At 33.4% G+C, this 26,376-nt stretch overlaps 6 protein-coding genes across 6 annotated transcripts; 3 read left to right on the forward strand and 3 right to left on the reverse strand.

Annotated features, from left to right (window-relative positions):
- Window positions 1-302: 302 nt before the first annotated feature.
- On the reverse strand, window positions 303-3,972 carry EIN_327480 (hypothetical protein; the record flags this gene model as incomplete). The annotated part of the gene is made up of 3 exons (XM_004185399.1): window positions 303-2,657; window positions 2,773-2,933; window positions 3,015-3,972. 3 exons carry the CDS (start codon window positions 3,970-3,972, stop codon window positions 303-305), a joined length of 3,474 nt encoding a protein of 1,157 aa, XP_004185447.1.
- A 1,167-nt stretch (window positions 3,973-5,139) lies between these two features.
- On the forward strand, window positions 5,140-6,918 carry EIN_327490 (hypothetical protein; the record flags this gene model as incomplete). The annotated part of the gene is made up of 4 exons (XM_004185400.1): window positions 5,140-5,279; window positions 5,309-5,365; window positions 5,432-6,522; window positions 6,599-6,918. The coding sequence occupies 4 exons, from the start codon at window positions 5,140-5,142 to the stop codon at window positions 6,916-6,918; spliced, it is 1,608 nt and encodes a 535-aa protein (XP_004185448.1).
- Window positions 6,919-7,038: 120 nt separating this feature from the next.
- Window positions 7,039-11,052, reverse strand: EIN_327500 (guanine nucleotide exchange factor, putative; the record flags this gene model as incomplete). Its single annotated transcript, XM_004185401.1, has 2 exons — window positions 7,039-9,972; window positions 10,240-11,052. The coding sequence occupies 2 exons, from the start codon at window positions 11,050-11,052 to the stop codon at window positions 7,039-7,041; spliced, it is 3,747 nt and encodes a 1,248-aa protein (XP_004185449.1).
- Window positions 11,053-11,831: 779 nt separating this feature from the next.
- Window positions 11,832-12,608, reverse strand: EIN_327510 (ribonuclease DdI precursor, putative; the record flags this gene model as incomplete). The annotated part of the gene is made up of 1 exon (XM_004185402.1): window positions 11,832-12,608. One exon carries the CDS (start codon window positions 12,606-12,608, stop codon window positions 11,832-11,834), a length of 777 nt encoding a protein of 258 aa, XP_004185450.1.
- A 5,165-nt stretch (window positions 12,609-17,773) lies between these two features.
- Window positions 17,774-23,385, forward strand: EIN_327520 (protein serine/threonine kinase, putative; the record flags this gene model as incomplete). Its single annotated transcript, XM_004185403.1, has 2 exons — window positions 17,774-18,028; window positions 18,151-23,385. 2 exons carry the CDS (start codon window positions 17,774-17,776, stop codon window positions 23,383-23,385), a joined length of 5,490 nt encoding a protein of 1,829 aa, XP_004185451.1.
- A 1,591-nt stretch (window positions 23,386-24,976) lies between these two features.
- On the forward strand, window positions 24,977-25,627 carry EIN_327530 (hypothetical protein; the record flags this gene model as incomplete). Its single annotated transcript, XM_004185404.1, has 1 exon — window positions 24,977-25,627. One exon carries the CDS (start codon window positions 24,977-24,979, stop codon window positions 25,625-25,627), a length of 651 nt encoding a protein of 216 aa, XP_004185452.1.
- Between the last annotated feature and the right edge of the window lie 749 nt (window positions 25,628-26,376).

A 26,376-nucleotide genomic window follows, 5' to 3' on the forward strand; every position in this document is an offset into this window, starting at 1 on the left:
TAATACATTTTTTGTTTATTTTGTTGAAAAAAAAACTTTCCAACGGTATTCTTCAAAAAACTGTATTAAAAAATATAATAGTTTATATTATACCTTAAATACATATAGATCAATACAAAGAACTATTTAAGCTATAAAAAAACTATACCAATTATTCCATCAAAGGAGATGCAAAATCAAACTCAGTGAACCATTTCAGTCTTATTTGATTTGAATGAATTACTTCTCTTGAACAACATTAAAAACACTTCCACACACCAAAGTCACACCAAAGTACTAAAACTCTAATATCCAACGTTCTTTCAATTCATTTGGTACATGAAGAACTCCTTGAAGATCAGTTCGTCTGGGTAAAACTTGAGCACTACGTTATATACCAATACCAAGAGTGTCGGGAAACGGTCGTGGAAATACTTATAGAGTCCATCGGGGTATTCTCCAAACAAGTTTTGTTCGTCGATGGGGAGATTGAAATAGTGGTGACTTTTATTTCGAATAGCTCTGAGTAAGTCTCTGGTTCTATTAAAGTCGTACTTCCTGAATTTGTTTAGTGACTCGAGAAGCATTGGGTCGATCACTTGGTTCCATCGTATTCCGATTCCGGAGTTGTCCAATTCTCGCGTAATAATAAGGGAGGGGTCGACCTCGAATTTGTCCGACGCGCATCGAATAAAGTGAAGCTTTTTGTTACAGTCCCAGAAGAGGGGCAGTGACAACACGACTTCAGCGGTTGGTCTATTTTTGGGATCTGTTCGTGTTAAGAGTGCAAGAGTCATTGTGAATTCGTTCTGGTGGATATTCGAGTCATCCGGGTATATTGTCTCGACTTTGCCTTGCATCACATTCTTCGGACGATCTATTAACTCCCCAAAGGGATGTCTCTTTAACGCAATGAAGTAGAACAAACACCCCAAATTGAAGATATCAACTTTGGACGTGAGACGCTCCCCTCGAATGGCTTCGGGGGCTTGCCACCCAGCACTCCCACCATGGGAACACGTGAACGAAGCATCTCCAACCTTCTTAGCCAACCCAAAATCAGTGATACGAACGTCTCCTTTGGTATCTATTAAGACATTCTGCGGCTTTAAATCACGATGGACAATACCTAACTTGTGAAGGTAATAGACTCCACGGGCACATCCCTTCATCAGCAAAATTGTGTGATCGGTGAGTAATGGACTTTTGCCATATTGTAACGTATTCACGTGTTCCTCTAACGTGCAAGTGCAGTACGTCAGTGCTAAGTAGATGAAATTGCGATCAGTGTAACTCGTGTAGTACCTCACAAGATTTGGAAATTCTTCTGTCTCGTTGAAGATATCAATTTCGTGTTGTGCGATGGAATAAAACTCTTTCACAAGTCGCTTCACAGCAACTTGTTTCCCATTAAATCGACCTTCGAAGACAATTGTTCCAAGACTCCCCGTGCCCAACTGCTTAGTTGAAACTTCGAGGGGGACATTCGTGTTCTTCGACGCAATAACGACGAATAAAATGGCTATCAAAATGACGATGAAAACGAGTAAGAAAAAGATGAGGTATCTTTTTGGGTTGGTCTTCGTTGGGAGTTTGGGGACGGTATTGTCATGTACTATTGAAGAAGGGTATGACGGAAACGCGTCCTTCGGCTGTTCAATATTGTCCCACGACTTCTCGTCGAAGTCGATAATATTGCCCTTGTCGACGACGAGTATCCCTCCTTCGGGTAATGCTACAGGAAAAGTCTCATATTTGTTGATACAGACCATGTCGTCCTCGTTATATCTCTCCAACACATCATTATCGTCACTTGATTGTGTATTAGTAGGTGGTGCGATGAGGAGTCGAGTAGCGTGGACATTCTGAGTATTATCGATCACATCGACGTTGTCGTAGTTGTTATTAGAAAAAGGGACAATTGCGTAGAAGCAGCCATTAAAGACATTGACCACCACATCATTCGACAACGTCACGAACATGACTTCGATTTCTGATATCTCATCATTCTCGGAGTCATAGTAAAACGCGTTTCTAATATCAGAAGAGTTCACCTTTCTGTTCCACACGTCCTCGCCATATTCATACATTTGCATATGTAATGTCAACGGGTTGAGCACTAACTTGTGTTTTGTATCGATCTTCTGTGTGATCTCTCCGACAGTCTTATACTCCCCAATTGTCATGTTCCACAGTTCAATACCACTCAAAGGGTCAATCGCTTTGATCTTAAACTCATTTCTCGAAAACGGCAAATTTCCCGAAGTCGAGCGGAAGTGTGTGATCGCCCCCAATTTTGCGTCGACCGAAAACACAGAAGACTCTTTCGTACAGAAGATCATCCCATTTTCTATTAGAGTTGGCGACGAGCGATAGATTTCGTCGACTTTAAATTTGAGCCGACGGAGTTTTGCGTGTTGTTTGTCTGTCACAAAGAGTGTTCGCGTCGTGTCGATCGACGGAATGTACAGTGTCGACCCCGTGAATGACGACGAGAGTAATGTGTCTGATGATTTCGTTTGCCAGACCAGCGCTCCGTCGATCATTCTTCGTGCGGTCAACGACCCGTCCAGTGTTGAATAAATCAAAAGATCGTCATAGTTTTGTGATATGACATGAGTGAACAAAAGTATTAGGATTATCATCATTTGATCAAATTCGTGTGAGATTTCGTCGTTCTTTTTTTATTGTTCCTCTCACTTTTTTTGGTCTTGTTTTGATGTGTTTTAAAGCCATTTTACCTAATACTTTTTCATTTTATTATTATTGATATGAATAAGTTAACAACATCACCACAACTTGGTAGTATCTGGTAACTATTCTTTTTACTTGTTTTTTACTATACTTAATGGTTTTAAGTAAGGGACAAAACTTGTGTTCTATTTTGTTAAGTAACAATTCAATTAAGTCGTTAATTAAACACTCTTTTGTATTGAAAATGATATAAAAACAAACTCGTTAATTAATTACAAGATAGAATAAGAATAACTAAAGAACTAGATTAGTATAGTATTAGGCATGCACTCGGATCATACTTCTTGGCTCAGTCGAGTCATACCCAAGTCCACACTCCCCTGTGTTTCGTCGAATTCTAAAATACCCATCGTCACCCCATTGAGTCCCAAAAGAGTTTCTACCGATCCAATACTCAACACCATCATCTGTAACGCCATATCCAGCTATTGCAACACAATGATTCAATAACATCTTGTGACAATTTGGCTCTTCGTAGATCACCCCTCTCGCTAATAATTGGAACGACTGCTGTGTTGCGTCGATCATCACCGCGACTGGTCCCGTCTTAGCAACTTCTCTTTGTAAGATGTCTTCCCCTCTTAATAAAGTCTTTGCGCTGTATACCGAGACATCGCCGTCAATAGTTAAGTCGCAGTTGACTGGAATACCCGTGTATGGGATTTTCTCTTCGGAAGTCAAGCCGACGTATTCGCTGATATAGTGCATACAATTCTTGGGATGCCCGCCGTGGCAACTGTTGTCGTATGGATCACAATTGAGGATCTGTTGCTCACTGAGGTTCTCAGTGATTCCCAAGTCGGTGAGAGCACGGACTTCCATGACAGCAGTGGTACAAAAGGCATATCCACAAGCACAATCTTTTTGGTCTCCAATTGGTTGCATTAAAGGAGTATAATCAACAGCGACGGGGAGTGGTTCTACGGAACTTGAAGAATCGGAGACGTCCTCTTCTTTCATATCATTCACTGTTTCGATTGGAGACACTTGAATTGGTGCGCCGAAGTGCGTTTTGATGTATTCCTCATTGGTCATATCACTGAATATATTTAATTCGACACGTTGAGTCATTTTGTTTTGTTGAGTGACGTATCTCTTGTTGTCTAAGAAGACGGCGAGACGATAAAGATACTCTGCTTTGTTGGTGTACGATTTATGGTGAGATACACGCCATTGTTCAAATTCTTGAGAGGTGAAGGAAAGTGCTTGAGTTAATAATAAAACAAGTAAAAGAGGCATATTAAATTACAAGTTCTTCGGTTATATAATTATAGAATACCATTAGAGATGCTTCGAATCCTTTATATTTCAGATATTTTTAATATCTATATATTCAACCAAAAGAACAAATAAAATTTAATTATTAATGTCGAGCATCTTTTTAAGTGCAAAAAGTTCATTTGAGTTGGTGCCAAATTCATTGACACTCGAGTAATGACCAACAAGTATATATTTTTCTGTTTTGATTATATTTACTCCACCATATGTGCTCCTCAAATGAACAGAAAGATCTTCTGGGTTTGAATTAAGAAAAGAATATTTAGTCCCTCCAAGATAAATACCATTCTTTGTTATTTCTATAAAGTCAAAAGTAGTCATACAATTTATTATAATTTTAGACTCTTCCTGCGTCATTTTCATGTTATTTTGATATATAATTTCACCACTAAGAGTTAGAATGGAACACCCATCACCTTTACCCTTTGAAATTAAAGAATGGGTAACTGTTTCCCAGTTCATCAATAAATGTTTTAAGTTCATCTTTTCTGATTTTTAAAGTAGTTTGGGTTTTTAAGCGTAATTTAGAAATCATCATTTATATTTTAATAGTTTTTGAAAAAATGATTGAACAAAATTGTTTTTTTATTTAGTTCAAATTCGGGAACAATTATTAAAAACTGATGTAAACCCAATAAAATTATGTTAAATTATGAATGTTCTATTCGATTAAATTATTTATTATTACAGGATTATTGTTCTAAAAATTTTACTAAAGACTTATATACAACTTTTTAAACACTCTTTTATATCCATTATTATTGTGTGATTACTCTTACTAAAAAAGAAAAGGTATAAGCATTTTTTTATTTATAGTGTGGTTTAATATCAATTGATAAATAACAATTCTTTATGTTTTGTATTAGCAAAATACATCCAAACACGAATTAGATGATAAGTATTTAGGGTTGAAAAGTTTGGAATTATAACATTTTGAAACCTATATACGAAATGATATAACTTTTATCAATTTATACCTGAAACCATCCAATCAAATCAATAAATGAAAACTATTTTAAGAATTGTTTTTAAAAAAGAATAATTTGTTTAAACAAATTGAGAAAATATAAACAAAGTTTATAGTTTCTTATTTTTTAGAAGCTGAAACCAATTTATATATAACATTTTATGTTCTATTTCAATGCCATCAAATGTTTATGTTTGATATTATTCTTTTCAGAGTTTAAAAATATATATTTCCAAATTAATGTTTTTTCCTTTGTTGCGAAACTGTTTTCCATTTTTTTGACAAACTCAGGAATAAAAAGGTATTTAAAAACTGACTAAACAAACAAAGGAAACATGCTACTGTTCATTATTCTATCATCGTTTTCAGTTGCTCATTTCGCTCCATGTATGGTTTGTATAATCTTTTGAATGAATTTGAATTATTTTGAAACAGGGTAATAATGATCTAGAGTCGTTTTGTTGTTGGCGACATGGAGTCTTTTGAAGTGAAAGGGGATGAATCACTTCGATTTAAAATCACACATCCATGTGTGCAAGACTCAAATTACGTGAAAGAGAATCTTTCAAATAACAAAGTTAATTTCTGTTTTCTTCACAATCGCTTTGAATTTATACATCAATCTGACCAGATCATATCAAGGTGTGGACAATGTCTTCGGCTTATTGGTCCATCAAATAGAGAGACGATTTGCACCGTATCAGGTTATTTTACAATGTCATCTTCCTCGAATACCACAGACAATTTTGAAAATGTCATTGCAGTACCAAAAAACTTATATTCTCTAATATCTACCAACATTGAAACGGATTCTAGTTGGTTCTCACAAGTGACAGTCAACACGGGAGATTGCAATTTTATCAACTCTCCAACACTTCTCCAAATGAAAAATGAAAGTGACTTTGCAATACAAGCCTTTAATTTTAACAAACCTTTAAAAAAACTTCAAATAGGATATGAAGATGTACATGTATCTGAAGATCACATGTTCCATTTCAAAAAACAACCAACTGGGAAGGTTAAAGTGGAGTCTTATTACGGCGATATCATTTCTGGTAATTTTGATGATTTTGATGGTACCAAGCTGGACCTTGGAGATCAATTTCCAAAAACAAATGACGAAAACTGCCCATTCATGCCAAACGTTCACATTTACCAAAACACTTCAACACGAGAAAAAAACGACTTTATTAAATGGGGATTTTACCAGACAAACCCCGACTTCACAGTGGATGATGTTGAAGAAAAAGATGATGGAATTGATTTTGTTTCTAAAGGAGGACGCATGACAATAGCCCTTCGATACAACTCCCCAATTCAAATGGGAAAATACTACAGTGAGTTGATTATTGAGAGTGAGATTAACGGATCCTTTAATCTACTAATGGCCAATATGGCGTTAAACAGAAAGAAAGAAAATATATACAATTTCGATATTGAGAAAGTTGATGTGTTACTAAAGAATATAACAATTGAAGAAGAAGTTGATGGTGTGAAAACAAAAAAGATAAGAGTATTCTTTAGTAAAGGAAGTCGGGCGTTTTGTTTGTTTTGACTACTGTAACCAATACACTACAATTATAATATGTTAATGTTGTTAATATGTAAATTAACTCTTAGCTAACTTGCTGATGATCACCTTTTTCACCTCCAAAGGAAACAAACTTTCAATTAAAAATGCTTACATTAAACCAAGACTTCAAAAAAAGGAATTGGAGTGTCCAATTGACAGTCTTGATTGTAAAACCACTGAATGTGAAATAGATTCACAGGAGACTGAATTATTTCAGAAAGAGTGTCAACCATATTGTGGGGCCTGTAAGACGGGGTTTCAATGTTCGTCCCAAGGGAAGTGTGTAACACAAGATAATACCAACTCCAGAAATCAAGGAAGTTTGATGATGATTCTGGCATGTGTTGTACTTCTCTTCTTTGTTTGAGTGAATTATTGGGCTATATTTGTTCAGATGTATAATATAAAATAATATAATATAAAATAATATAACAAAAACTGTCAATTAATACTATATAAGGTACGACAGGAAAGAATACACAAAAGATTAGGCGTGTCCGACTAAGCGACTGAGTTCCTCGTCCGTTAGTCTTTTCTTTTCGACTTCTCGAAGTTGCAAACGTGGGGAGTTCTTCTCGCTTCTATATCCCGTATATGCAACATCTTTATCTTCCTTAAGCTGAGCGTCTTGTTGGGTTTGTCCCGTCTCGATCTTTTTTAAGACGATTTTCGAGTGATTGAACTTCTTTGTTTCAGGGAGAGAGTACAACACACTTGTTGGTGTGTTTTCCTCGGCCAAAGAAGACCTTGACTCTGACGATGATAACGGAGCCGAGTTCGTTGTTAAACTTGGAGCTAATACATTTGAAGGGAGCAAAGAGTTGTTGATGACTCTCCCATGTGTGTCGAATCGATAATTCAGTTGTTTGATGGGAGACTTGGATGGCTCGACTTTCTCAAACTTTTTGTCAGTGATTTCGGGACTATTTTCAAAGGAGTCCGGACTGTTTGATAAGTCTGTGAGAGTTAATTTCGATTTCTGTTTTGTCGGAGACAAAGATTCTAAACGGTGCATATTCCGCTTTGCCAGACGACGCGGTGTTTCGCAAGATGTGATCGACTCAAAGATGTGTGGTATGATTTTGATGTTCTTCCGTAGTAACTCCTCACTTTGTTGGGATGAAACATTGGTGGAGGAGTATATCTGGACAATTTCAAGAATGGTCTGTGTCGGAAGGAAGTCAGTGACGGGGAGTATTGGCCCAAACTTGGGCGAACTAATCTTTAATAGTTTCGGAACTATCACCGAACTATTCTTGATCAAGTAATCCAGAACTCTTCCCGACAAGCCTGGGACGGGCATATTTTCGAATAAAAGATCCTCGAAGAATTGTGGTGTTGTAGTTTTACTGAGCGAGTAATGGAAAGCGAGCAGTTGTATGACAACGATCGTAATTGGTTCCATCTCGTCCAAGTCTTCAAATGCTCTTCTAAGCAATTCGTCTTTATCTTCTTTGTCTAAGAAGTCGAATGAGACGAAGTGCTTTGTATGATCTCTTGGGAGGAGTGGTTGATGGAGAGATACTAAATATAAAATAAGTAACCCTGGCGCACTCTCTAAGTGGAACACATTCTTTTCCTCAAACTGCTTTTCGTAGAGTAAAACTTCGTTCTTGTCGACATCAAAACAACTTTCATTCTTCAACACCCCCGAGTCAAACAACGACTTCACTATCGTCAAAAATTTCTTTGGGATTCCCAAAGCGTCGCAACTGATCTTATTCCGCTTTGTCCCAAATAACCGAGTCTTCCGCTGGAACGGACTGATGACGCAGAGCTTTTCTATAAATTCCGAAATGACTTCGAACTTTCCATATAAAGTGACAGGAGGGGACAACGTCGCGTCGAAGAGTTCATTTTCTAATAACCCGAGTCTAATTGAATTTTTCCAGGGATCATATTCGAGAGAGATTTGGTCGATGGGGTAGACACTTTTGAATGTGTTTTCTATATACAAGACGACCATTAAATCGACGATGACCAACGTCGCCATAGTTTCTTCGTGTCTAAGAGTGAATGGCATGAAGAATCGCGTTGTTTTGAATCGTAAAGAATCGTATGAGACATCACTGAGTGTGTTTTTCAACGAGGTGAAGGGGAGAAAGTAGATCGTGTTTTCATCTTCCCATGCTATTTCGTCTAATGTTGCAGATAATTGCATCAAGCCAATTACTTTATTGTTTTTCACTAATATGGGGTATGAAGGAGTCTGTGAAAACATCTTAAGTATAGGCAACATCTGTTCTAATGGTATCGTTGGGTCCATCGGAGCCATCGTCCGACACATCACTCCATTGAATTCAAAGACGACATTCACAAACATCGTCTTATTTAACGCAGTGAGCAAGACCTCAGACTCATTCACGGCAATTTTGATTTGAGAAACGGGAGAAAAGGGACTCGTCACTTCATTCACACTCTGCCCTGAGTAAAAAACAAACAACTGACTTCGCGAGACATCACACCCTAAAGTCTCTAAGAACAGGCGATTTAATGGGACATTTGAATCCCGTGCGGCTACCACTACTAAAGGACGTCCTGGTATATGAAGAGTTAGTCTAGTGCATCCGGACGACAAAGGGACAATAACAGAGACCTTTGGTTCTGTGACATTAGACAGCTCATAACTTCTTTTATCGTCTAAGATATCTTTTTTATCGAAACTTGCGCTCTTCTCTATTAACAATTGAATATCCGGTTGCGGGACTAATATTTGGAAAAACGTCTGTTGGTGCATGAACACGACTTGTTCGAGAATCGAAGAGATTTGTTGGCACTTCCCAAAATTGATCAACCCATTCTCCTTTGTTTTGTTGCCGTAGTTCGTGAAAGTCAAGTCGGACAAGATAAGGCCTATATAGGGGACCATCGGCTTCCCTACACTCTTTTTAGTCTCTTTCCGGAGTGTGTCCCAGTTGTTGTCCGGCACAGAAAACTCTTTTAACGTCTTTAAAACCGTTTTCGACTTTTCGGCAATCCCGTCGAAGGTCCGTTTCAGGCGGTGAATAGCGGAAGTCCCAAATAACAAGAGAATGCAGAGTAAAGTATCAAAATTTCTGTAACTAAAACAAAACCCTGCTATTTTGATGAGCCGCTCGATGATCCCAATTCGCTTCGATATGTCGGTTGCATTCAATATCATCGTCGTGAAGTAATTCTGTAGTCCATTAAAAAAGGTTTGGAGGGCAATGATGTTGACACACCGGTCCTTTTCTCCATTCGCCCATAACAACATTTCATATAACTTCACCTTTCGGAACTTTTCCGACACAACCAAAGTCACTTGACGGGCATATTCTATCGGATGTGTGTTATTGAATACATCCTCCGCAAGTATAGCTCCTGTTATATCGGCGTATGTCGGAATCGGCAATTCCACATTTTGATGCATTTGAACAAATTGAACTTCCACTCCACTCGTCTGGGTGTCAATAGCAAATTAATTATATAGTTTCCGGTTCTATTAATTCTAGATCGCTCGTTATAACTAATAATTACAACTGAAACAACACTGTATTATTTATATCTAATAAATGTATTAAAAGTATGGTATTTACAAGTACACTTTGAAGAAACTAAAGTGATAGAATCAGAATAGTTAAATTAGACCAAATATTTAAACTATATAATTATAATAAAATGTATTATATACTCAACTATTTGACATATGAAGAATAAAAAGACAAACTGCTCTTCGAAAACATGAGGAGATGAGTTTATATTCGCGATTCATTCCATAGACTCGTAAGGTGTTAAGTAATACCTTCATAGTGTCATCGATAGGCTTTTCATTAGTTTTAATGACGTTCCACACATTCTCTATCCAATACTTGATGGCACTTATAATCCTCGCTCTGACCAATAAACTCCCTTTTTCATCATCGTTGCACGCCGTCTCGTATCTTTCGATTATCACATTTAACATTTCCGTTGTAGTGCAAAAACTAGTGTAAGTCCACACAAAGGCTTTCATTAAGTTGTTTCTCTCATCGTTGCAAAACAAGTCGACGATACCAGGAACATCGCCTTTAAGGATTTTTCCTTCTTTGTCCTTTTGAACGAAACCCGACGTACTGGGCTTGATCAATAAATTTTCTGGACTGAGAGCCTTTGCGTCTTCTTCATGATAGGGGAGCTTTTCGGTGTTTGGTGGTGGTGTTAATTCGTCATTTTTTAATACGAGTGGTTCTTCGAGTCTTTGTGACTTGTGAAGCATTTGAAGTTCAACCTTCTCATCCTTTTCAGTGGAGTTTTGAGGGATATGTTGATTACTATATTTTTCATATTGTTTGTCCATTTTTAAATACCCTTTCTTATTACCAGAGAGGTACTCGACCTCGCGCGTTAATCGAATTTGGACACGTTGTTCACTTACTACGGTGCGCGGATTGAGCATGTACCCTTTTAAAGACTCGCTTGTCTTTGTTGTCACCATTGCACGTACCTCTCTCCTTGTCGGGCAATAGTGCGACAAGTTGTAATTGTAACATTGCCTTTGCATTCAGTTTTAAAGATTCTTTTGTTCGCCACTCTCGTCGTTTTGTAGTCTTTTTCGCATATCTCTGTGAGGATAGATTGATTATAATAACTATTACTAGACTTATAGTTTCTTTTAAACCACTTTTTTTTTTTTGAATGACTTGGGTTTTATTTAAATTGGTTTTTAATATTGTTTGAAGTAAATTTTCCATTTCAGATGGCACCGGGGACATATTAATTGTTTGTGGAAAAAGTTGGAAATATGAAGGACTTTATCGTCATGTATGAGAACTAATAAAAACACTTCGACTCTCTTCTTTTGGAGTAATACTAAAATTAATAGTTTTTTTCTGGTTAAAAAATAATATATAAATCATTACTTGAGATTTTTCTTCAAATACTGATGAGATTTTTCTCTATAACAATCGCAACAAAACACGCAAAATAAGCGGAAAATGGGTTGAGATTTTCAGTGAAAGATTCGTTGTGATTTTTTTAAACGATTTATTTTAGTGAAGAAACAATAATAAATTAAAGCAGTTTTGTAGTTTTAGTTGATTTTAATTATTATTTGGTTTTTGGTCACAAAATACGAAACAAAAACAGTAACAAAACGTCAAACGTACAACATAATTAACGAGTAAAAAATATATAATTTATCAATATATTATAATATATTATAATAAACAAAACTATAATACCAATTAACGAAATTTTACAAACGAGTAATTAATATTGTAATTAACGAGTAAAAAATAAGAAAACTGCGAAACAAATGCTGAAGAAAAGAATTAATAAAAATTAATAAGTGCATGGTCCTTTAGTGGTGACTTTTGGGAAAGTTTTGAATGAGATTGAAGCACCGCATTGGCTTGAAGAAACCAAGTCAGCTGGGCAATCGAAGTACTCAGGTTTCATTTTATTCGATGAATCGAGTTTAGTGCACATTCTGAATTCTGATACGGAGTTAGAAGAGCAAGTGAAGAACCCACGAGCGCCGTAGTGTTTTTCTGCGATGTCGAGTAACCATTCTTTGTCGAATTTAGTCTTCCCATCAGCCACAACACCTTCTTCTTTAAATTTGGTCCAAATGTTTAAGTTCTTTCTCATATCGACACCGGCTCTTAAATAATCAATGGGTCCGGTCGATCCAGTGTAAGCCCAAGAAGCACAAGTGCCATGTTTACTCCACTCATACATAGCAAAGCGACACTTCTTCATACTTCCCCAATAGGTCGCAACATCATTGGTCAAGACGGGATCGGCTAATAACATCGACTCAACTTGTTTGTCAGTGAAGTCGTTGGCACAGCATGACGGGTACGAATTGCCGGAGTACTGTGGCCAGAACCCATGGATGGTAAAACCCTCTTCAAGACCAGAAGACTCGGTTGGGATGATGCAACATTTGTCACTGCAAAAACTTCCTGGCCATGTCTGGACAAACATCGCGTAGCTGTATTGCTTCTGTGATGTGTAAGAACTGCACATCTTGAAGTTGCTGTGGTCGCATTTGGAGACCGCAAGTGTCAAGAGGAAAAAGCCAAACATTGGTGTTCTTAGTGTTGAGAATTTCATTTTTATAGTACTCTTACCAAATGAAGACAATTGATATCTATTTTGGTATATCAGTGCGTCGACTTGCATATCCCGAAAAGTACTATAAAGGCGCTTGTATTATTATTGGAATAATATGGATGGCAATCTACGAAAATGAGAACATCTCAAGGAAAACGGTCGAAGGGTAAACAGAAGAATAAAAAAAATTGGAATTTCTATTGTTTTCTTTCTGTTTTTGGAAAACGGACGTTGTATGATTTTGGTTCATTTTTGTCCTATTTGCCGCTTGATAAATATGTCGAAAAGAGTCGCTTATTAGTACTGATTTTGTCGGGGTTTAATATTTTATATTTGACATTTTTTTATAATTGGTAAAACATTTTTTATTATGTCGAAAACTTAAATTTTGTTATTCGTTTTTGTTTGTTGGTGTATTTCATAACTGTGAAATAAGAATAAATAAGATAATAAAATCTCGTCGTTCTGATTTTCGTTAATCCTTGAATTTTCTTGTTGCTGTTTCGGCATTTTCAAGTATAACGGACGTTTTAAAATCAAAATTGCAATAAAAAAATTATTTTGTTAAAAATGAGAAGTTCTTTCACAAGAATTTGTGTTACTTTTTTTTATATTTTGGGTATTTTTTAATTTAATTTTTTTATTTAACTTTATAATAAAATACAATATGTTGTTGTCTGTCTGTTTACAACTAATACATCTATTTTTGTTTTTGAAATAACTTTAATTTCATAAAATAAACTATTATATAGTTACAATGTTAAGTTATTATTTTTTAAGTTTACAAAATATATTAAAATTATAAAACAATTTTTAATAAACTTAAAAAATATTAAAAAATAAAACAATGAGATTTTTAATTTATAAAAAGTTTCAAAATTAACTGTTTGATTTTTTTAAAAAAGTACCAAATCATATTTTCGAATAGATAACCTTAATAAATCGACTACAATTGGGCCATTAAACCTTCGCCCAACAAATTAACCTTAGCCCAAAGAAAAACTAATTTTCTTCTATTGTTATATTCAACTAATAAACTATAAATATATAAAAGTCATTTTTCTAAAAGGATTATTATTTTTCGTAAAAACCCGTGTTTTTATAAGAAAAATATAGGAATTTATCTGGACTAAAGTACATTTCCTGGACTAAGGTTCATTTTACCTACTGTATGGTATTATTAAATAGATAGAGTTTGTTTGAAAATTTTATCCAAAGCTTATTCTCCAAAAACACTTGGAAAGTATCAGGATCCCATTCGAAATATATAAAAAATAATATTTCAGTTATTTTCTCTATCTTTTGATTTTTTAAACCATTATTTTTGTATTTATTATATTTATGAAAAGTTGTGAAAATTTTTAACAACAAATCCTAATCAGCCAAATAATCACATTTTAACAACTTATAATTTCAAAAAGTTATGTGTATAAACTACAATTGTATTACTCGGTAATTATAAAACAACACTTTTATATTTTAATCAAAATAATTACTTTGAAATAACACACTTGTTGAAAGTGTCGTTTTTTAATTATTGTTTCAATATTATTGAAAAAATGTTGATTAACATATAAAACTTATCTACACTTTATAGAGGTTGAAATAAACATTTACATGTCAATTTGTTTAATTAAATAAGATAATAAAAGAAATCACATCAATTAGTTGTAAAAACTAGATAAAGTGTTTTTGTCAATAAATTTAGTACTATTGAGTCTCTTTAAAACATTTATATCGTTTCCTAATTAAATATATCCATTGAACAACATTTTAGATGTTTTTATAATTAAGTCTTAAATGTCGTTTTATTTTTTTGGAAAATAAAAAAACAAAGGTATTTTGCCTTTTTTTTAATTGCCAGAATTAACTCACTTTAATTTACAAGTTTGTTGAATTTTTGTTTTTTTAAACAATTCTGGTTTAGAAGATGATGACTGTATTGATAAAAAATAAAAAACGAAATAACATGGAAATACAATAACAAATTGTTGTATAATCCAAAAATATTTGTAATCAATAGGAATTTCCAATTAAAAACAAGAAAATTTATTATATATTTTTGAATTATGGATTTTTAGATACAGTTAACGGAAAAAGTGGGATGCTGAGAAAAAGGGGGATGCTCATCTTAATATTAATTAATTTAATTATATTAATAATAAATAATTAATATAAATTTTTCAGTTTTTTCTTTTTATTAATTTTTTGATTAATAATTTATATTAAAATTAATAGTAATTTTATTATTTTTCAATTGAAATTAACCAATAGTTATGAGCATCCTTTTTTTTCGAGCATCCCATATTTCCTCTTACTGTATTTGGATTTGTTAAATGTAATTTTAGTGTTAAGGAAGTTAACCAATTGTTCAAATATTATTATTTTCACATTTGTTTGAATTAAAAAAATAATTCAATAATAATATTTTATTTTAATTTATGTGTTCTCTTGTAAAATAATTTATTTTTTCTTATCTTAAATAATATAAAATGCGAAACGATATAATTATTAAAGAATTTAAAAAATTTCAATTATTTTTCAAAAATAGTTTTTTTTACATTTTTTATTAAACAATCTAAAAATTTTAAAATCAAAAATTACTCTGTGGTTGAGTGCAATATGGTAACAGTAAAGTGGCATTTTAACACATCTAACCGCAAGTGTAAAACAAACAATTTAGGAGTTATTGATACAAATATTTTTTAAACTGTTGTAATAGATTTATAAAAGAATAAAGTCGAACATATATTAATTATAACATTATTTTTTGTTTTAATAAAACTGCTTAAAACAAACATGTGGTTTGCTTTGCCCATTTGATTGCTATTTATTCACCTCAATTGTTGTAAATATGCAAGATAGTTTTTTTTCACAAATAACAATTGGAAGAAACGAAATTTCTTTTAATCGAAAAGTATTTAATCATATTTTAAAACTTGATATTTGTAAAATGAAATTGATATTCTTATTGTTATTTGCAACAACCATCGTTGGTTGGGGAGAAATAAACAATGTCATAGGATATTTATATCCTGACTTACCAGACGAATGGACAGTAATAGAAAATACTCCTAGAGACATTTTTACTTTTAATTCCAGTTGTTGTACAAACCAAGAAAAGGGCTACAATGATACTCACCTTACTGTCAACGATGCATCAGTTAGTCGAGACTGGAAATTTTCTGGTGAAATGAATTTAAAACACTTGTTTTTTATGACTCGACCCCAACAAGAAAAAGTGACTATTTATGAAGACGATCGACCAGAAGGACTTGTTATCACGTTTGGATGTTTTGATGGAAGCACTGGGTGCAGACAAACACAAACTTTAAGAACTGAAGTTATTGTTAAAAACAAAGGAGTTGTATTACATTCAAAAATAAATGAACAGTGGATTATAACAATTTCAAGAGATCAAAACCAAGAAAAAATTCCACTTATTTATATCGATGGAGAAGTGCAACAATCTGTATCAATTAATTTATCATCTTTTACTCGAGTAGACAATCATTCTCTTGCAATGTATATTCTTTCTGGTATACTTATGAATGAAAATGTTACGTTATATACATCTGACTCTACTCATGAAATCAAGTCGGTGTGTACAAAAGGAAACTTTTCAAGAATGAATCTTGTTTCCAAAACAGGAAAAGCATATGGTCCATCGTATGATTGTCTTTGCAATCCTGAGTTTTCAAACCCTTTTGATGAATTTGATTACCCAGATTGTAGACACAACAGCACATTCTTTAACTTAAATCTTGTTGACTTCGATTTTTATCTGTTTAAACAAGCGAGTTGGGAGTCAATTATATATCGTAGTAATTCACAACTTACACTTTACTCAACTTTAAAAGCACTTCATTTATTTCAGTTGACAGTATATCCAGTTAATTTGGTATTTGGCGTTTATGTGAAAATTGACAAATTAATATTCATTGAAGGAAATTTGCATTTTGAAATGGGCGCGTCAATAGATTCTATTGAATATTCAAATCAAAATTTAGTAGAAAACGAACTTTTTTGTGTTAAAAAAGAATTTCACACAAATAACAACTCATTTGTAAAACAAGGAAATCAAGTCTTTTACATTCAAAACCCGTGCAATAGAGTTCCTTGTTCAGGAGATAATTGCATTGAAGTTAATGGGTGTTATTTCCGTTTTATTTATAGTTGCGACGATGAGCGGTCGTGTCCAAATGGCATGTTCTATGATGGAACTTCTTGTTACAATTGCACAACACATGACCTTAATTGTAGGCTCTGTGATAGAACCAAATGCTTTGGGTGTAATGATGGTTTTCGTCTTGATTCTGGACAATGCATAACATGTCAAGAAAATTGTAATAAATGTTCAGAAAATTTATGCAATGAATGCAAGCAAGGTTATTACTATGAGAAAGGGCACTGTATTGAATGTTCTATGGGTTGTAACAATTGTATAAAAAATTCATGCAAGGAATGTGAAAAGAATTTTTATTTGAATAATGGAACTTGTGTTGGTTGCCAAACATACTCCCCTAATTGTATAGAGTGTGATGATAATCAATGTAAGACGTGTCAAGAAGGCTATCATATTGATCAAAATGGAATTTGCCAATTGTGTTCTAATAATTATCCAAATTGTAACATTTGTGATGAAACTGAGTGTTTTGAGTGTAACGAGTATTCATATTTTAAAGGTGGAAGTTGTGTTAATTGTTATGTAGAATTTCCATCTTGTTCCACCTGTAACTTAACTCATTGTACCTTATGTAATAACGGTTATTTTTTTAATAATACCATTTGTATTGAATGTTCACAAAAATACCCCAATTGTTTCTCGTGCAACGAAACTTATTGTAATGATTGTGTTGGAGGATATTTTGTAAATAAAGGGCAATGCAAAAGTTGTGATACACAATATGCAAACTGTGTGAATTGTAACTTTGAACAATGTCTAAATTGCTCAAATGGATTTTTTGTTGAAAGTAATGTTTGCAGAGAATGTAAATCAAAGTACACAAATTGCATTGTATGTGATGAATCAAGCTGTCTTGAATGTGAAAATGGGTTTTATCTCGATAGTAATGTTTGTAAACCATGTAATTCCAAATTTGATAATTGCATATCTTGCGACATATCAAAGTGTTCTGTATGTGATAAAAACTCGTTTATAGAAAATGGAACTTGTACTTTATGCTCTTTTAAATTTCATTCGTGTGATAGATGCAACATCACAGCATGTCATTCTTGTTCAAATGGTTTTTATTTGGACAATGGGGTCTGTTCAACATGTGAAACAAAACATCTCAATTGTGAAGTGTGTGATGAAACCGATTGTTATAAGTGCAAAAGTGGACTATTTTTACGTGATGGGAAATGCCTTAAGTGTGGCGACCTATATGAGAATTGTACAAGATGTGATGAGACAAGGTGTTTGGAATGTATGAACCACTTTTATTTGTCGAATTACAATTGTAATGGTTGTGAATCAAATTGTGATATTTGTTACTCCGAATCAACTTGTTCCAAATGTTTTGAAGGATATTATTATAAGGAAGATGACAAGACGTGTTCAATGTGTGACATGAAAGGATACTACATAGACAGTAAAAATTGTAAAAAGTGCAGTGCAACATGCATCGATTGTTTGTCTCAAACAAAATGTGTGTCGTGCATTGAGGGGTATTATCTCGAAAATACCACATCAGAAGAAATGACAGAATTTTTTGGAAGATGTACAGACTGTTCAACAAGTGGTTGCACAACATGCAATTCAACATCGTGTATAACATGTGAAATCAATAAATACATTGATGAAGGTGGGTTGTGTTCTGTGTGTAAACCCGATAATGACAAATGTATTTCGTGCTTCATTGATGAAAACGGAAACAAAAAGTGTGAGAAGTGCAACCCGGGATTTTGGATAGAAAATTTCGAATGTGTGACTTGTGAAACGTGTGGAAGCAGTGGGTGCTCTAACAAAACAAATGGACTTTGTTTCAACTGTTTATCTCCAAATGAAGTTTTAATTGAGGGTATTTGCCAAATTGATGAAAATTGTATCTCCATTGATACCAAGACAAGTGCCTGTATAGCATGTGATTTGAATTACGTTTTGATTGGGAAAAGGTGTGTCAAAACACAACAAAATACAACAGAAGACCTTATTAATTTCGAAGGAAATTATTTCACAAAAAATGAATTTCATTGCAAAGAAGTATCTGATTCGAATTGTGTTTTGTGTTTGGAAGAATATTACTTAAAAGACCTACAATGTCTCAAATGTGATGAAATACTTACAAATTGCATAAAATGCGGACTTTTGAATTACTCAAATTACAACGAAGTTTACTGTGATATTTGTACCATTGGATATTTCCCAGAAGCTGTTTGTAAGAATTGTTCTGAAATTAGTGGGTGTGATCTTTGTGTCAACTACATTGAAAATGATATATCTTCACGAAAGTGCACAAAGTGCCTTGATGGGTATAAATTGTCCAATTACACATGCCAAGAAATATCACATTGTGTAAGTGGTGTTGGTGAGAGCTGTGTCAAATGCGAAAGAAATTTTTTGGTATCATTCGGGGAATGTGCGCCATGTGGTGATGTCGTGGAAGGTTGTGTGGAAAGTCTTTCAAACCAGTGCACCAAGTGTGATGATTTGCATTATTTGAACTCGGACTTTATGTGTGTTAAATGTGATATTTCAAATTGTAAGAAATGTGATGCCACACAATGTGTTGAGTGTTTGACAAATTACACACAAAGCTTAGACTATTCTGCATGTCTTCCATGTGATGATATTCCAAATTGCCAAAACTGTGACAACAAAATTCCAATGAAATGTAATTTGTGTTCCCAAAATGCATATTTCAAAACACCAGAAACTTGTGAAAAGTGCACTTTAATACCAAAGTGTGTGTTGTGTACGTTGTATGGGGAGTGCAGAGAGTGCATTTCTGGACACTATCTGGACAATGATGAGTGTCATAAATGCAACAAAATTGATGGGTGTCTCGAATGTACAGCAACAAAGAAATCTTGCACAAAATGTAATGAGACGTTTTTCTTAGAAAATGGAAAATGTGTGAAGTGCAAAGACTCATTTGCAAATTCGGTGTTGTGTGATCAATTACAATTGGTGACGTGTGAAAAGGGGTATTTTATTAAAAAGAATCGTTGTGTTGGATGTAATTCCATATTTGGTTGTGTTGAATGTGATGTTGACGGAATAAGTTGCACGAAATGTCAAGATGGACTCAACTTGTTTAATAATAGTGGGATAAATGAGTGTTCATTAAACTGTGGCATTTCGCATTGCACTAAATGTTCATCTTCGTCATTGTGTAACATTTGTGATATTCCTTATGTGCCTGATGGAGGGAGATGTGTGTACTGTTGGGACAAACATCCACATTGTGCAGAATGTGACTCACAGAGTGGACAGTGCACATTATGTGAACTTGGACAATACAATTTAGTAGATGGCAGGTGTGTTGAGAATGAAATCAATAATGTGTTGATGACAAAAAGTGCACTCAATTGTTTAGAAGATGAAATTGAAAATGTCGAATGTACTTCATGTGTAAAAATCAAGATTTACGAATATAAGAAAAGTTTAACCGAAGCTGCAAATTGTTCCTCTGTTATTTATAGTTGTTACCGATGCAATTTCACGACACTTGGAGATAATAAACGATTGGAGTGTTTGTTGTGTAAAACTGGCTATGGTTTTGAATCTTTAGAACACAAGAAATGTGTCAAAACGACTAATTTAGTTGACTCAAATGGATATATTATTCATTGCAAAGAAGGATGTTTAACATGTGCCAACTCTACGAATTGTTTATACTCAAACACGTTTGCATTTACAACAAGGTTTAACAATGAGTATCTCTACAACAATCATGAATTTTGCCAGAAGTATACGGTTGGGTTTGGGTGTGTCGAGTGCCTGAATTCGATTAATCAAAAAGGAATTTGTGATTTGAATGATAGAAGCAAATACTGTTCATTCACTTTAGAAAAAAATAACACATTTAAATGTTTTGATTATAATGAAATTGTAAAACAGCAAAAAACGTTGTCCAATTATTATGAATCAATGTTTTACTCAAATGATATCATTCTTTCAATGCCAAAAAATGAAGAAACTGCTTGTGATGTATATACAATGGGCAGGTGCTTGTCGTGTAAATTAAGCTTTTACCTAACACAAGACTCTCCTCCAAAATGCTTACCATGCTCACCAAATTGCGAAATGTGTGATTCAACTGGAAAGTGTCTTACCTGTTACAATGGGTACTATATTGATAACGAAGAGTGTGTTGAAATAAAACATTGTGCTAAAAAGACGGTTGGTGGGTGTTCGTTATGTTTAAGTGAATATTACCTGAAAGATGGGAAATGCCACCCACTTGCTGAGAGCAACTGTACTTCTTATACAATCACAAATACCACTGAATTGATATGTACAAGATGCAAAGAAGAGTATGTTTTACTGGACACGAAATGTGTTGAAAAGTCGGAAGAATTTTGTAGTGAGGTTGATTCATTCACGTCGCAGTGTATAGTCTGTAATATTGAATACACACTGAACGAATATAAAAGGTGTGTTGCAATTGATAAAAACGAGTGTATTCACTCATCTCAGTATAATTGCTTGCAATGTAAAAATTCTTTTTCGTTGGTCAAAGACAAGAACGGAGATGAACAGTGTTCAATTTCCGAGTCGAGTAGGTATTGTCTTGAAAATAAGGAAACTGGTTGTACCAAGTGTTATGAAGGGTACTTTGTTGATGGCAAAAAGTGTTCTTTGTGTGATCAAAAATGCAAACAGTGTTCCACAAGTGCTACAAGTTGTATATCATGTAAGTTTGGGTATTACAACGACTCAAATGGTGATTGTGTTCCGGTTGGAGAACTTGCCAAAAAGTGCAAGACGTTCCTTCCGAGTGGTGAAAAGTGTGCAATCTGTAAAGATGGCTTTGTTGTTAAAAATGCCGATTGTATCAAATGTGTAGACAAATGTATGACATGTGCAAACAGTTCTTCGCAATGCATTCAATGCAACACCAAAGGTGGGTATTACGAAGACATTGAGTTCTCAACGGCTTATGAAAAAGAGTGTTTAGCCAGCACGAATCTCACCAATTGTATTACTCAAAGCGAAGTAGGATGTTTACTTTGTCAAAATGGATATTACACGAATGAATACAACAAGTGCACAAAATGTGGAAACACCTGTGAACTGTGTACAAGAGCAAACGTTTGTCAAAAATGTGTTCATAATTATGTATTACAAGCCAACACAGAACAGTGCATCTTGTGGTCCAATATAAAAAGCTGTGCGTCATATGACTCTTCAACAAGAAAATGTTCAAAGTGTTCTAGGAGTCGTACAGTGAGTGAAAATGGAGATGAATGTATTCCAGTTACGAACATTGTTGCAATTGTTCTTCCAATAGTTTTTGTAATGATATTCATTGTTCTAATCGTTGTTATTTTTGCACTCATTGGGTTCTATATCCGTAACAAGAAGCTTGAGAATAAGAGAAAAGAGTTGGTAAATGAAACATTGATCTCAGATGCAAAGAGCCACAACATCACATTCTTCAGACTTGGTGATGAAGACTCTTCAGTGGTTTCATCGACAAGAAAAATTTATTATGAGTCTGAGATCCCAGTCAAAAAGCCGACATCTTTGGTGTTTTTGATTGGCAACGAAAAGAAGAGAAAATTGAAGTTCCAGTTCACAACAAAAGACCATGAAGGAAAATACGAAGTCGACGTCAAACCACTATTAGTGACAATCAAAAAAGGACGTGCTGTTGAATTTACTGTTTCTGTTACTCCACTGTGTACATGTGAAGCAGATTTCGATGTGATATTGACTGTTTTAGATATGCGAAAGGGGGAGTCGACTGAAATCAAGATACCGTGTTCCTTTGCTTCTGAAGCATCAACTGCACTTGACCCAGACGAATTACACAAAGAAAATAAATTAGGTGAAGGTGGATTTGGTATAGTTTACAAAGGCACTTTTAGAACGAATGTTGTTGCCATCAAAGAAATGAAACAGATGAGTAAAGATAGCATGGAAGAGTTTGAAAAAGAAGTTGCGATGTTGGACAAATTCAGAAGTGAGTATGTCGTCCACTTCTATGGTGCTGTTTTCATCCCAAGTAAAGTGTGTATGGTCACTGAATTTGCCAAATTTGGAAGCTTTCTTGACTTGATCAAAAAGAGAAGGAACGACCCAATTGACTTTAAAATGCGAGTGAAGATAACATTGGATTCTGCAAAGGGTTTAGAGTATTTACACAACAACGGTATATTACATAGAGATGTCAAACCAGATAACACCCTTGTTGTGTCTTTAAATAAAGAAGACGCCGTAAATGGTAAATTGACTGACTTTGGAGCGTCGAGGAACATCAACAGTCTATTGAGTAACATGACATTCACTAAAGGTATTGGAACACCAGTGTACATGGCGCCTGAAGTAATGAACCAAGAGAAGTACACATTTCCAGCCGATGTGTATTCATTTACTATTGGCATGTTGGAGGGAATCAGTTGGAAAGACCCATATCCAATTCAAAAGTTCAAATTTCCATGGAGCATTTCTCAGTGGGTGATAGAAGGAAAACGTCCAGAAATATTAGTTGATAACGAAGATTTAATAAATCTAATCGAACAATCGTGGAAACAAAACCCAATCGATCGACTTGATATTAAAGAAATAGTTCAAGAGCTTCAAAAGATACACAACTATTTGAATTAAAATGGTGTTTTTATTTGGTTATTATTATGAATTGTAATTGTTTTATACATTCAATACAGTAAAAATTCTATCTGTCAAAATGAAAGTTTTGAAATTGCTACAACTAAACATAACAAATTTTAAACAGAAAACGTTATTGTTTCTACTAAATTGTCGACTTATTGTTCTGTGTTTATAAGTTTACAAACATTTGATGGTGGGACGAAACTTAGTTTAAAAATCAAAACATCAAATCCAAATATCAACACACTTTCAAAAACTATAAAATCAATTTTTTGGAAGTGTAATAATTGAATTTACCTTTATGTTATTTACAATTTTAATAATACAGATGTGGTACTAAGGTTTCTAGCAAAATTATGGTTTCGATTAATATTTTATAATTGTTATACCATTGTAAAAACTAAATATTAAAAGTTTTATTGAACCATTCTTTAAAATTAAATGAGAAAACTTGTTTATAATTTTTCAAATAGTATATATAGTAAGTCGAAACCTTAGTCGCACATCTGAAATTGTTTAATTAAAAATGTTTTGGGATTAGAATGATAGCCATAAAGTAGAGCCAACAATAGAAACTTATTTTAAAACCAAAATAATTGATTATCTTGAAAATTAAATAAAAAAAATAAGATAGGAATTTATGACTCTTGTTAACTGATTAAAGTTTATTTAAACAAATTCAATTTGTTTAAACAATATTTGCCATTAAATAATTGTTAACTTCTAAAAGTTTTCAAATTATAGATTCTCGATTTAAAGAACTTATGATTAATGATTTAACTTTTTCTTGTATTACAAAACAGGGCTCCATTGAGTAATTTATTGTACTTAAAATAACTTAGTTTTCGCTTTTTTCATGTCATAAAAAGACTTTATTTAAAATTAAATTTATAAATATTTAATTATATCAATATAATATTATGAATAATTATACTAGTAAAAACAATAATATCTTACAAAACACTGCACTCCACTTTTTATTTTTTTCTCCATTTTTTATGTGTGTTTTAATTATTGTAAGGAATTCGCAAAACAATAAATATAGATCATGATTAAGTCCCGAATGATAGAAGTATAATGATACCAGATTGTCAATTTTCATGCAAACATAAATTATCTTTTATTCATATTTGTTATTTATACCCTTTATGTTAGTCTTCATTTACCCGATTTTACAGTTATTTTTGCTTTTAAATATCCTGAGTTAGAACAAAACAGTTTCCGCATTATTTAAAAATAAGTTTGTGCGTTTTTGTCTTTAGAAAATAATATGATTCAGTCAACATAATCCCTAAAAGACCTGAAAGTAGAGCATTACCACCTCCATGCATTTTTTAATATAAACAACCATTTAAGAAGGTGGTAGAAAATAAGTTAAAAAAACATAAAAATGTACCATATATTTGGTAAACGTGAACTATATCAAGGTACAATATTACATATGGCAGGTGACACCAAACAAACGACGAACATTGAAACAACAATTCGATTATTAAAAATAAATACTTTTAAAGGGTGTGTGGCGCCAGCTCAGAAAACTGAGAGGGTGGTATTATCAACAAGAAACCGCAACTTGCAATTGCATTGAATGCAAAGTGCGTTTCATCATGTCAACATAATATATGAAGGTGGCGGGATGTACCGCGAGATGCGAGAAGAAGAGAAGCAAAGTGAATATTACCGTTCACAGAATCAGAACGTATTAGAGCCCAACAAACATTACCAAGACGAAATGTTGGACGCAAAGCGCCTCTCTAAAAACAGAGACGCGGCACAACAATCTTTTTTAATCGGGTGGTTGGGATATTTAGGATATCATGTTAGAGTCAACCGACTCTATAAAAAAGGGAAAACAACGTCTCAACTGTTCACTGTGAACTCCGTGAGCAAAGATGGGAAAATCATATACAAAAGTTCTGATGTCAAAATATCAGTGGATGATTTAAGAGACCGAAGGAGGTGTATAGACGCCGTCACTAACTCGTGGATGATTGATACAATCAAAGCCAAGACAAATGCTTGTCTCATCGAAAAGAAATGTAGAGAGTCAAAATTTGGAGAAATTGGGGTAATGAGAAGATTAAAGAAAGTCGAGTTCTTAGGAAGTACTCTGATTCCTTCAGATATCACGGAAATTGGGTTGAACGTCCACTCTTTCATTACAAAGTCGATGGGTCCATCGGACTGTTTAATTACGTCCTCTCAGCAAATTCTCAACATTTTTCCATTTAAAATTTAATTGTAATTCTGTTGTTTTTGGAATTTTATATATTTGTCGAAGTGTATGGTATTTATTTGATCTATTTTCTACCCATTATCCAATTATTTTTTTCTTAAAATATACATGAACAACCAAAGCGTGTGTAAGAAAAGTAATTGTATCATCTGTTTGAATAAAAATTACTAAAGCATTTTTATTATGAATAGAAAATAAAAATATTAACGGCAAAAATAATGTTGTGGTATTCGTTCAACCAAACAAATAATTGTGGAATATAAACGAAAATAAATACCGGAATGAAGAACTATAATGGATTATAGGATTTTTATTACGAATAGATTACATATTATCTAAATACATGGGAAAAAAAACAAAATGGTTTTCGCAGTTTTTTGTAAATTATCTATAAAATGAAATCCCAAATTTAGAATAGAATTCAGTCGAACTAAAAATACAATTTATTATTCTCTAATAATAGAATTATTTTGTAACTATTGTTGTTTTTTTAAATTGCGTTGTTTTTTTCAAATAATTCGGTATTTTTACTTAAAATTTCGGGAATAATAATATAAATAAAACTAATTAAAAAATAGTAAACAATTATTAAATAATTTAAATTAAATAATTTAATTAAACAAACCATAAAAATTTAATTATAATTTTTTATTCTTATTTCATAATAAATTTATTTTAATTATCAGGTTGTATTATAAATTTTTATTATATTTTTTATATGAAACACAATGATACATATTAGGCTTCGCGCC

This window comes from Entamoeba invadens (genome assembly GCF_000330505.1).
Source record: "Entamoeba invadens IP1 unplaced genomic scaffold scaff_1105074725601, whole genome shotgun sequence".
Classification (NCBI taxonomy): domain Eukaryota; phylum Evosea; order Mastigamoebida; family Endamoebidae; genus Entamoeba; species Entamoeba invadens.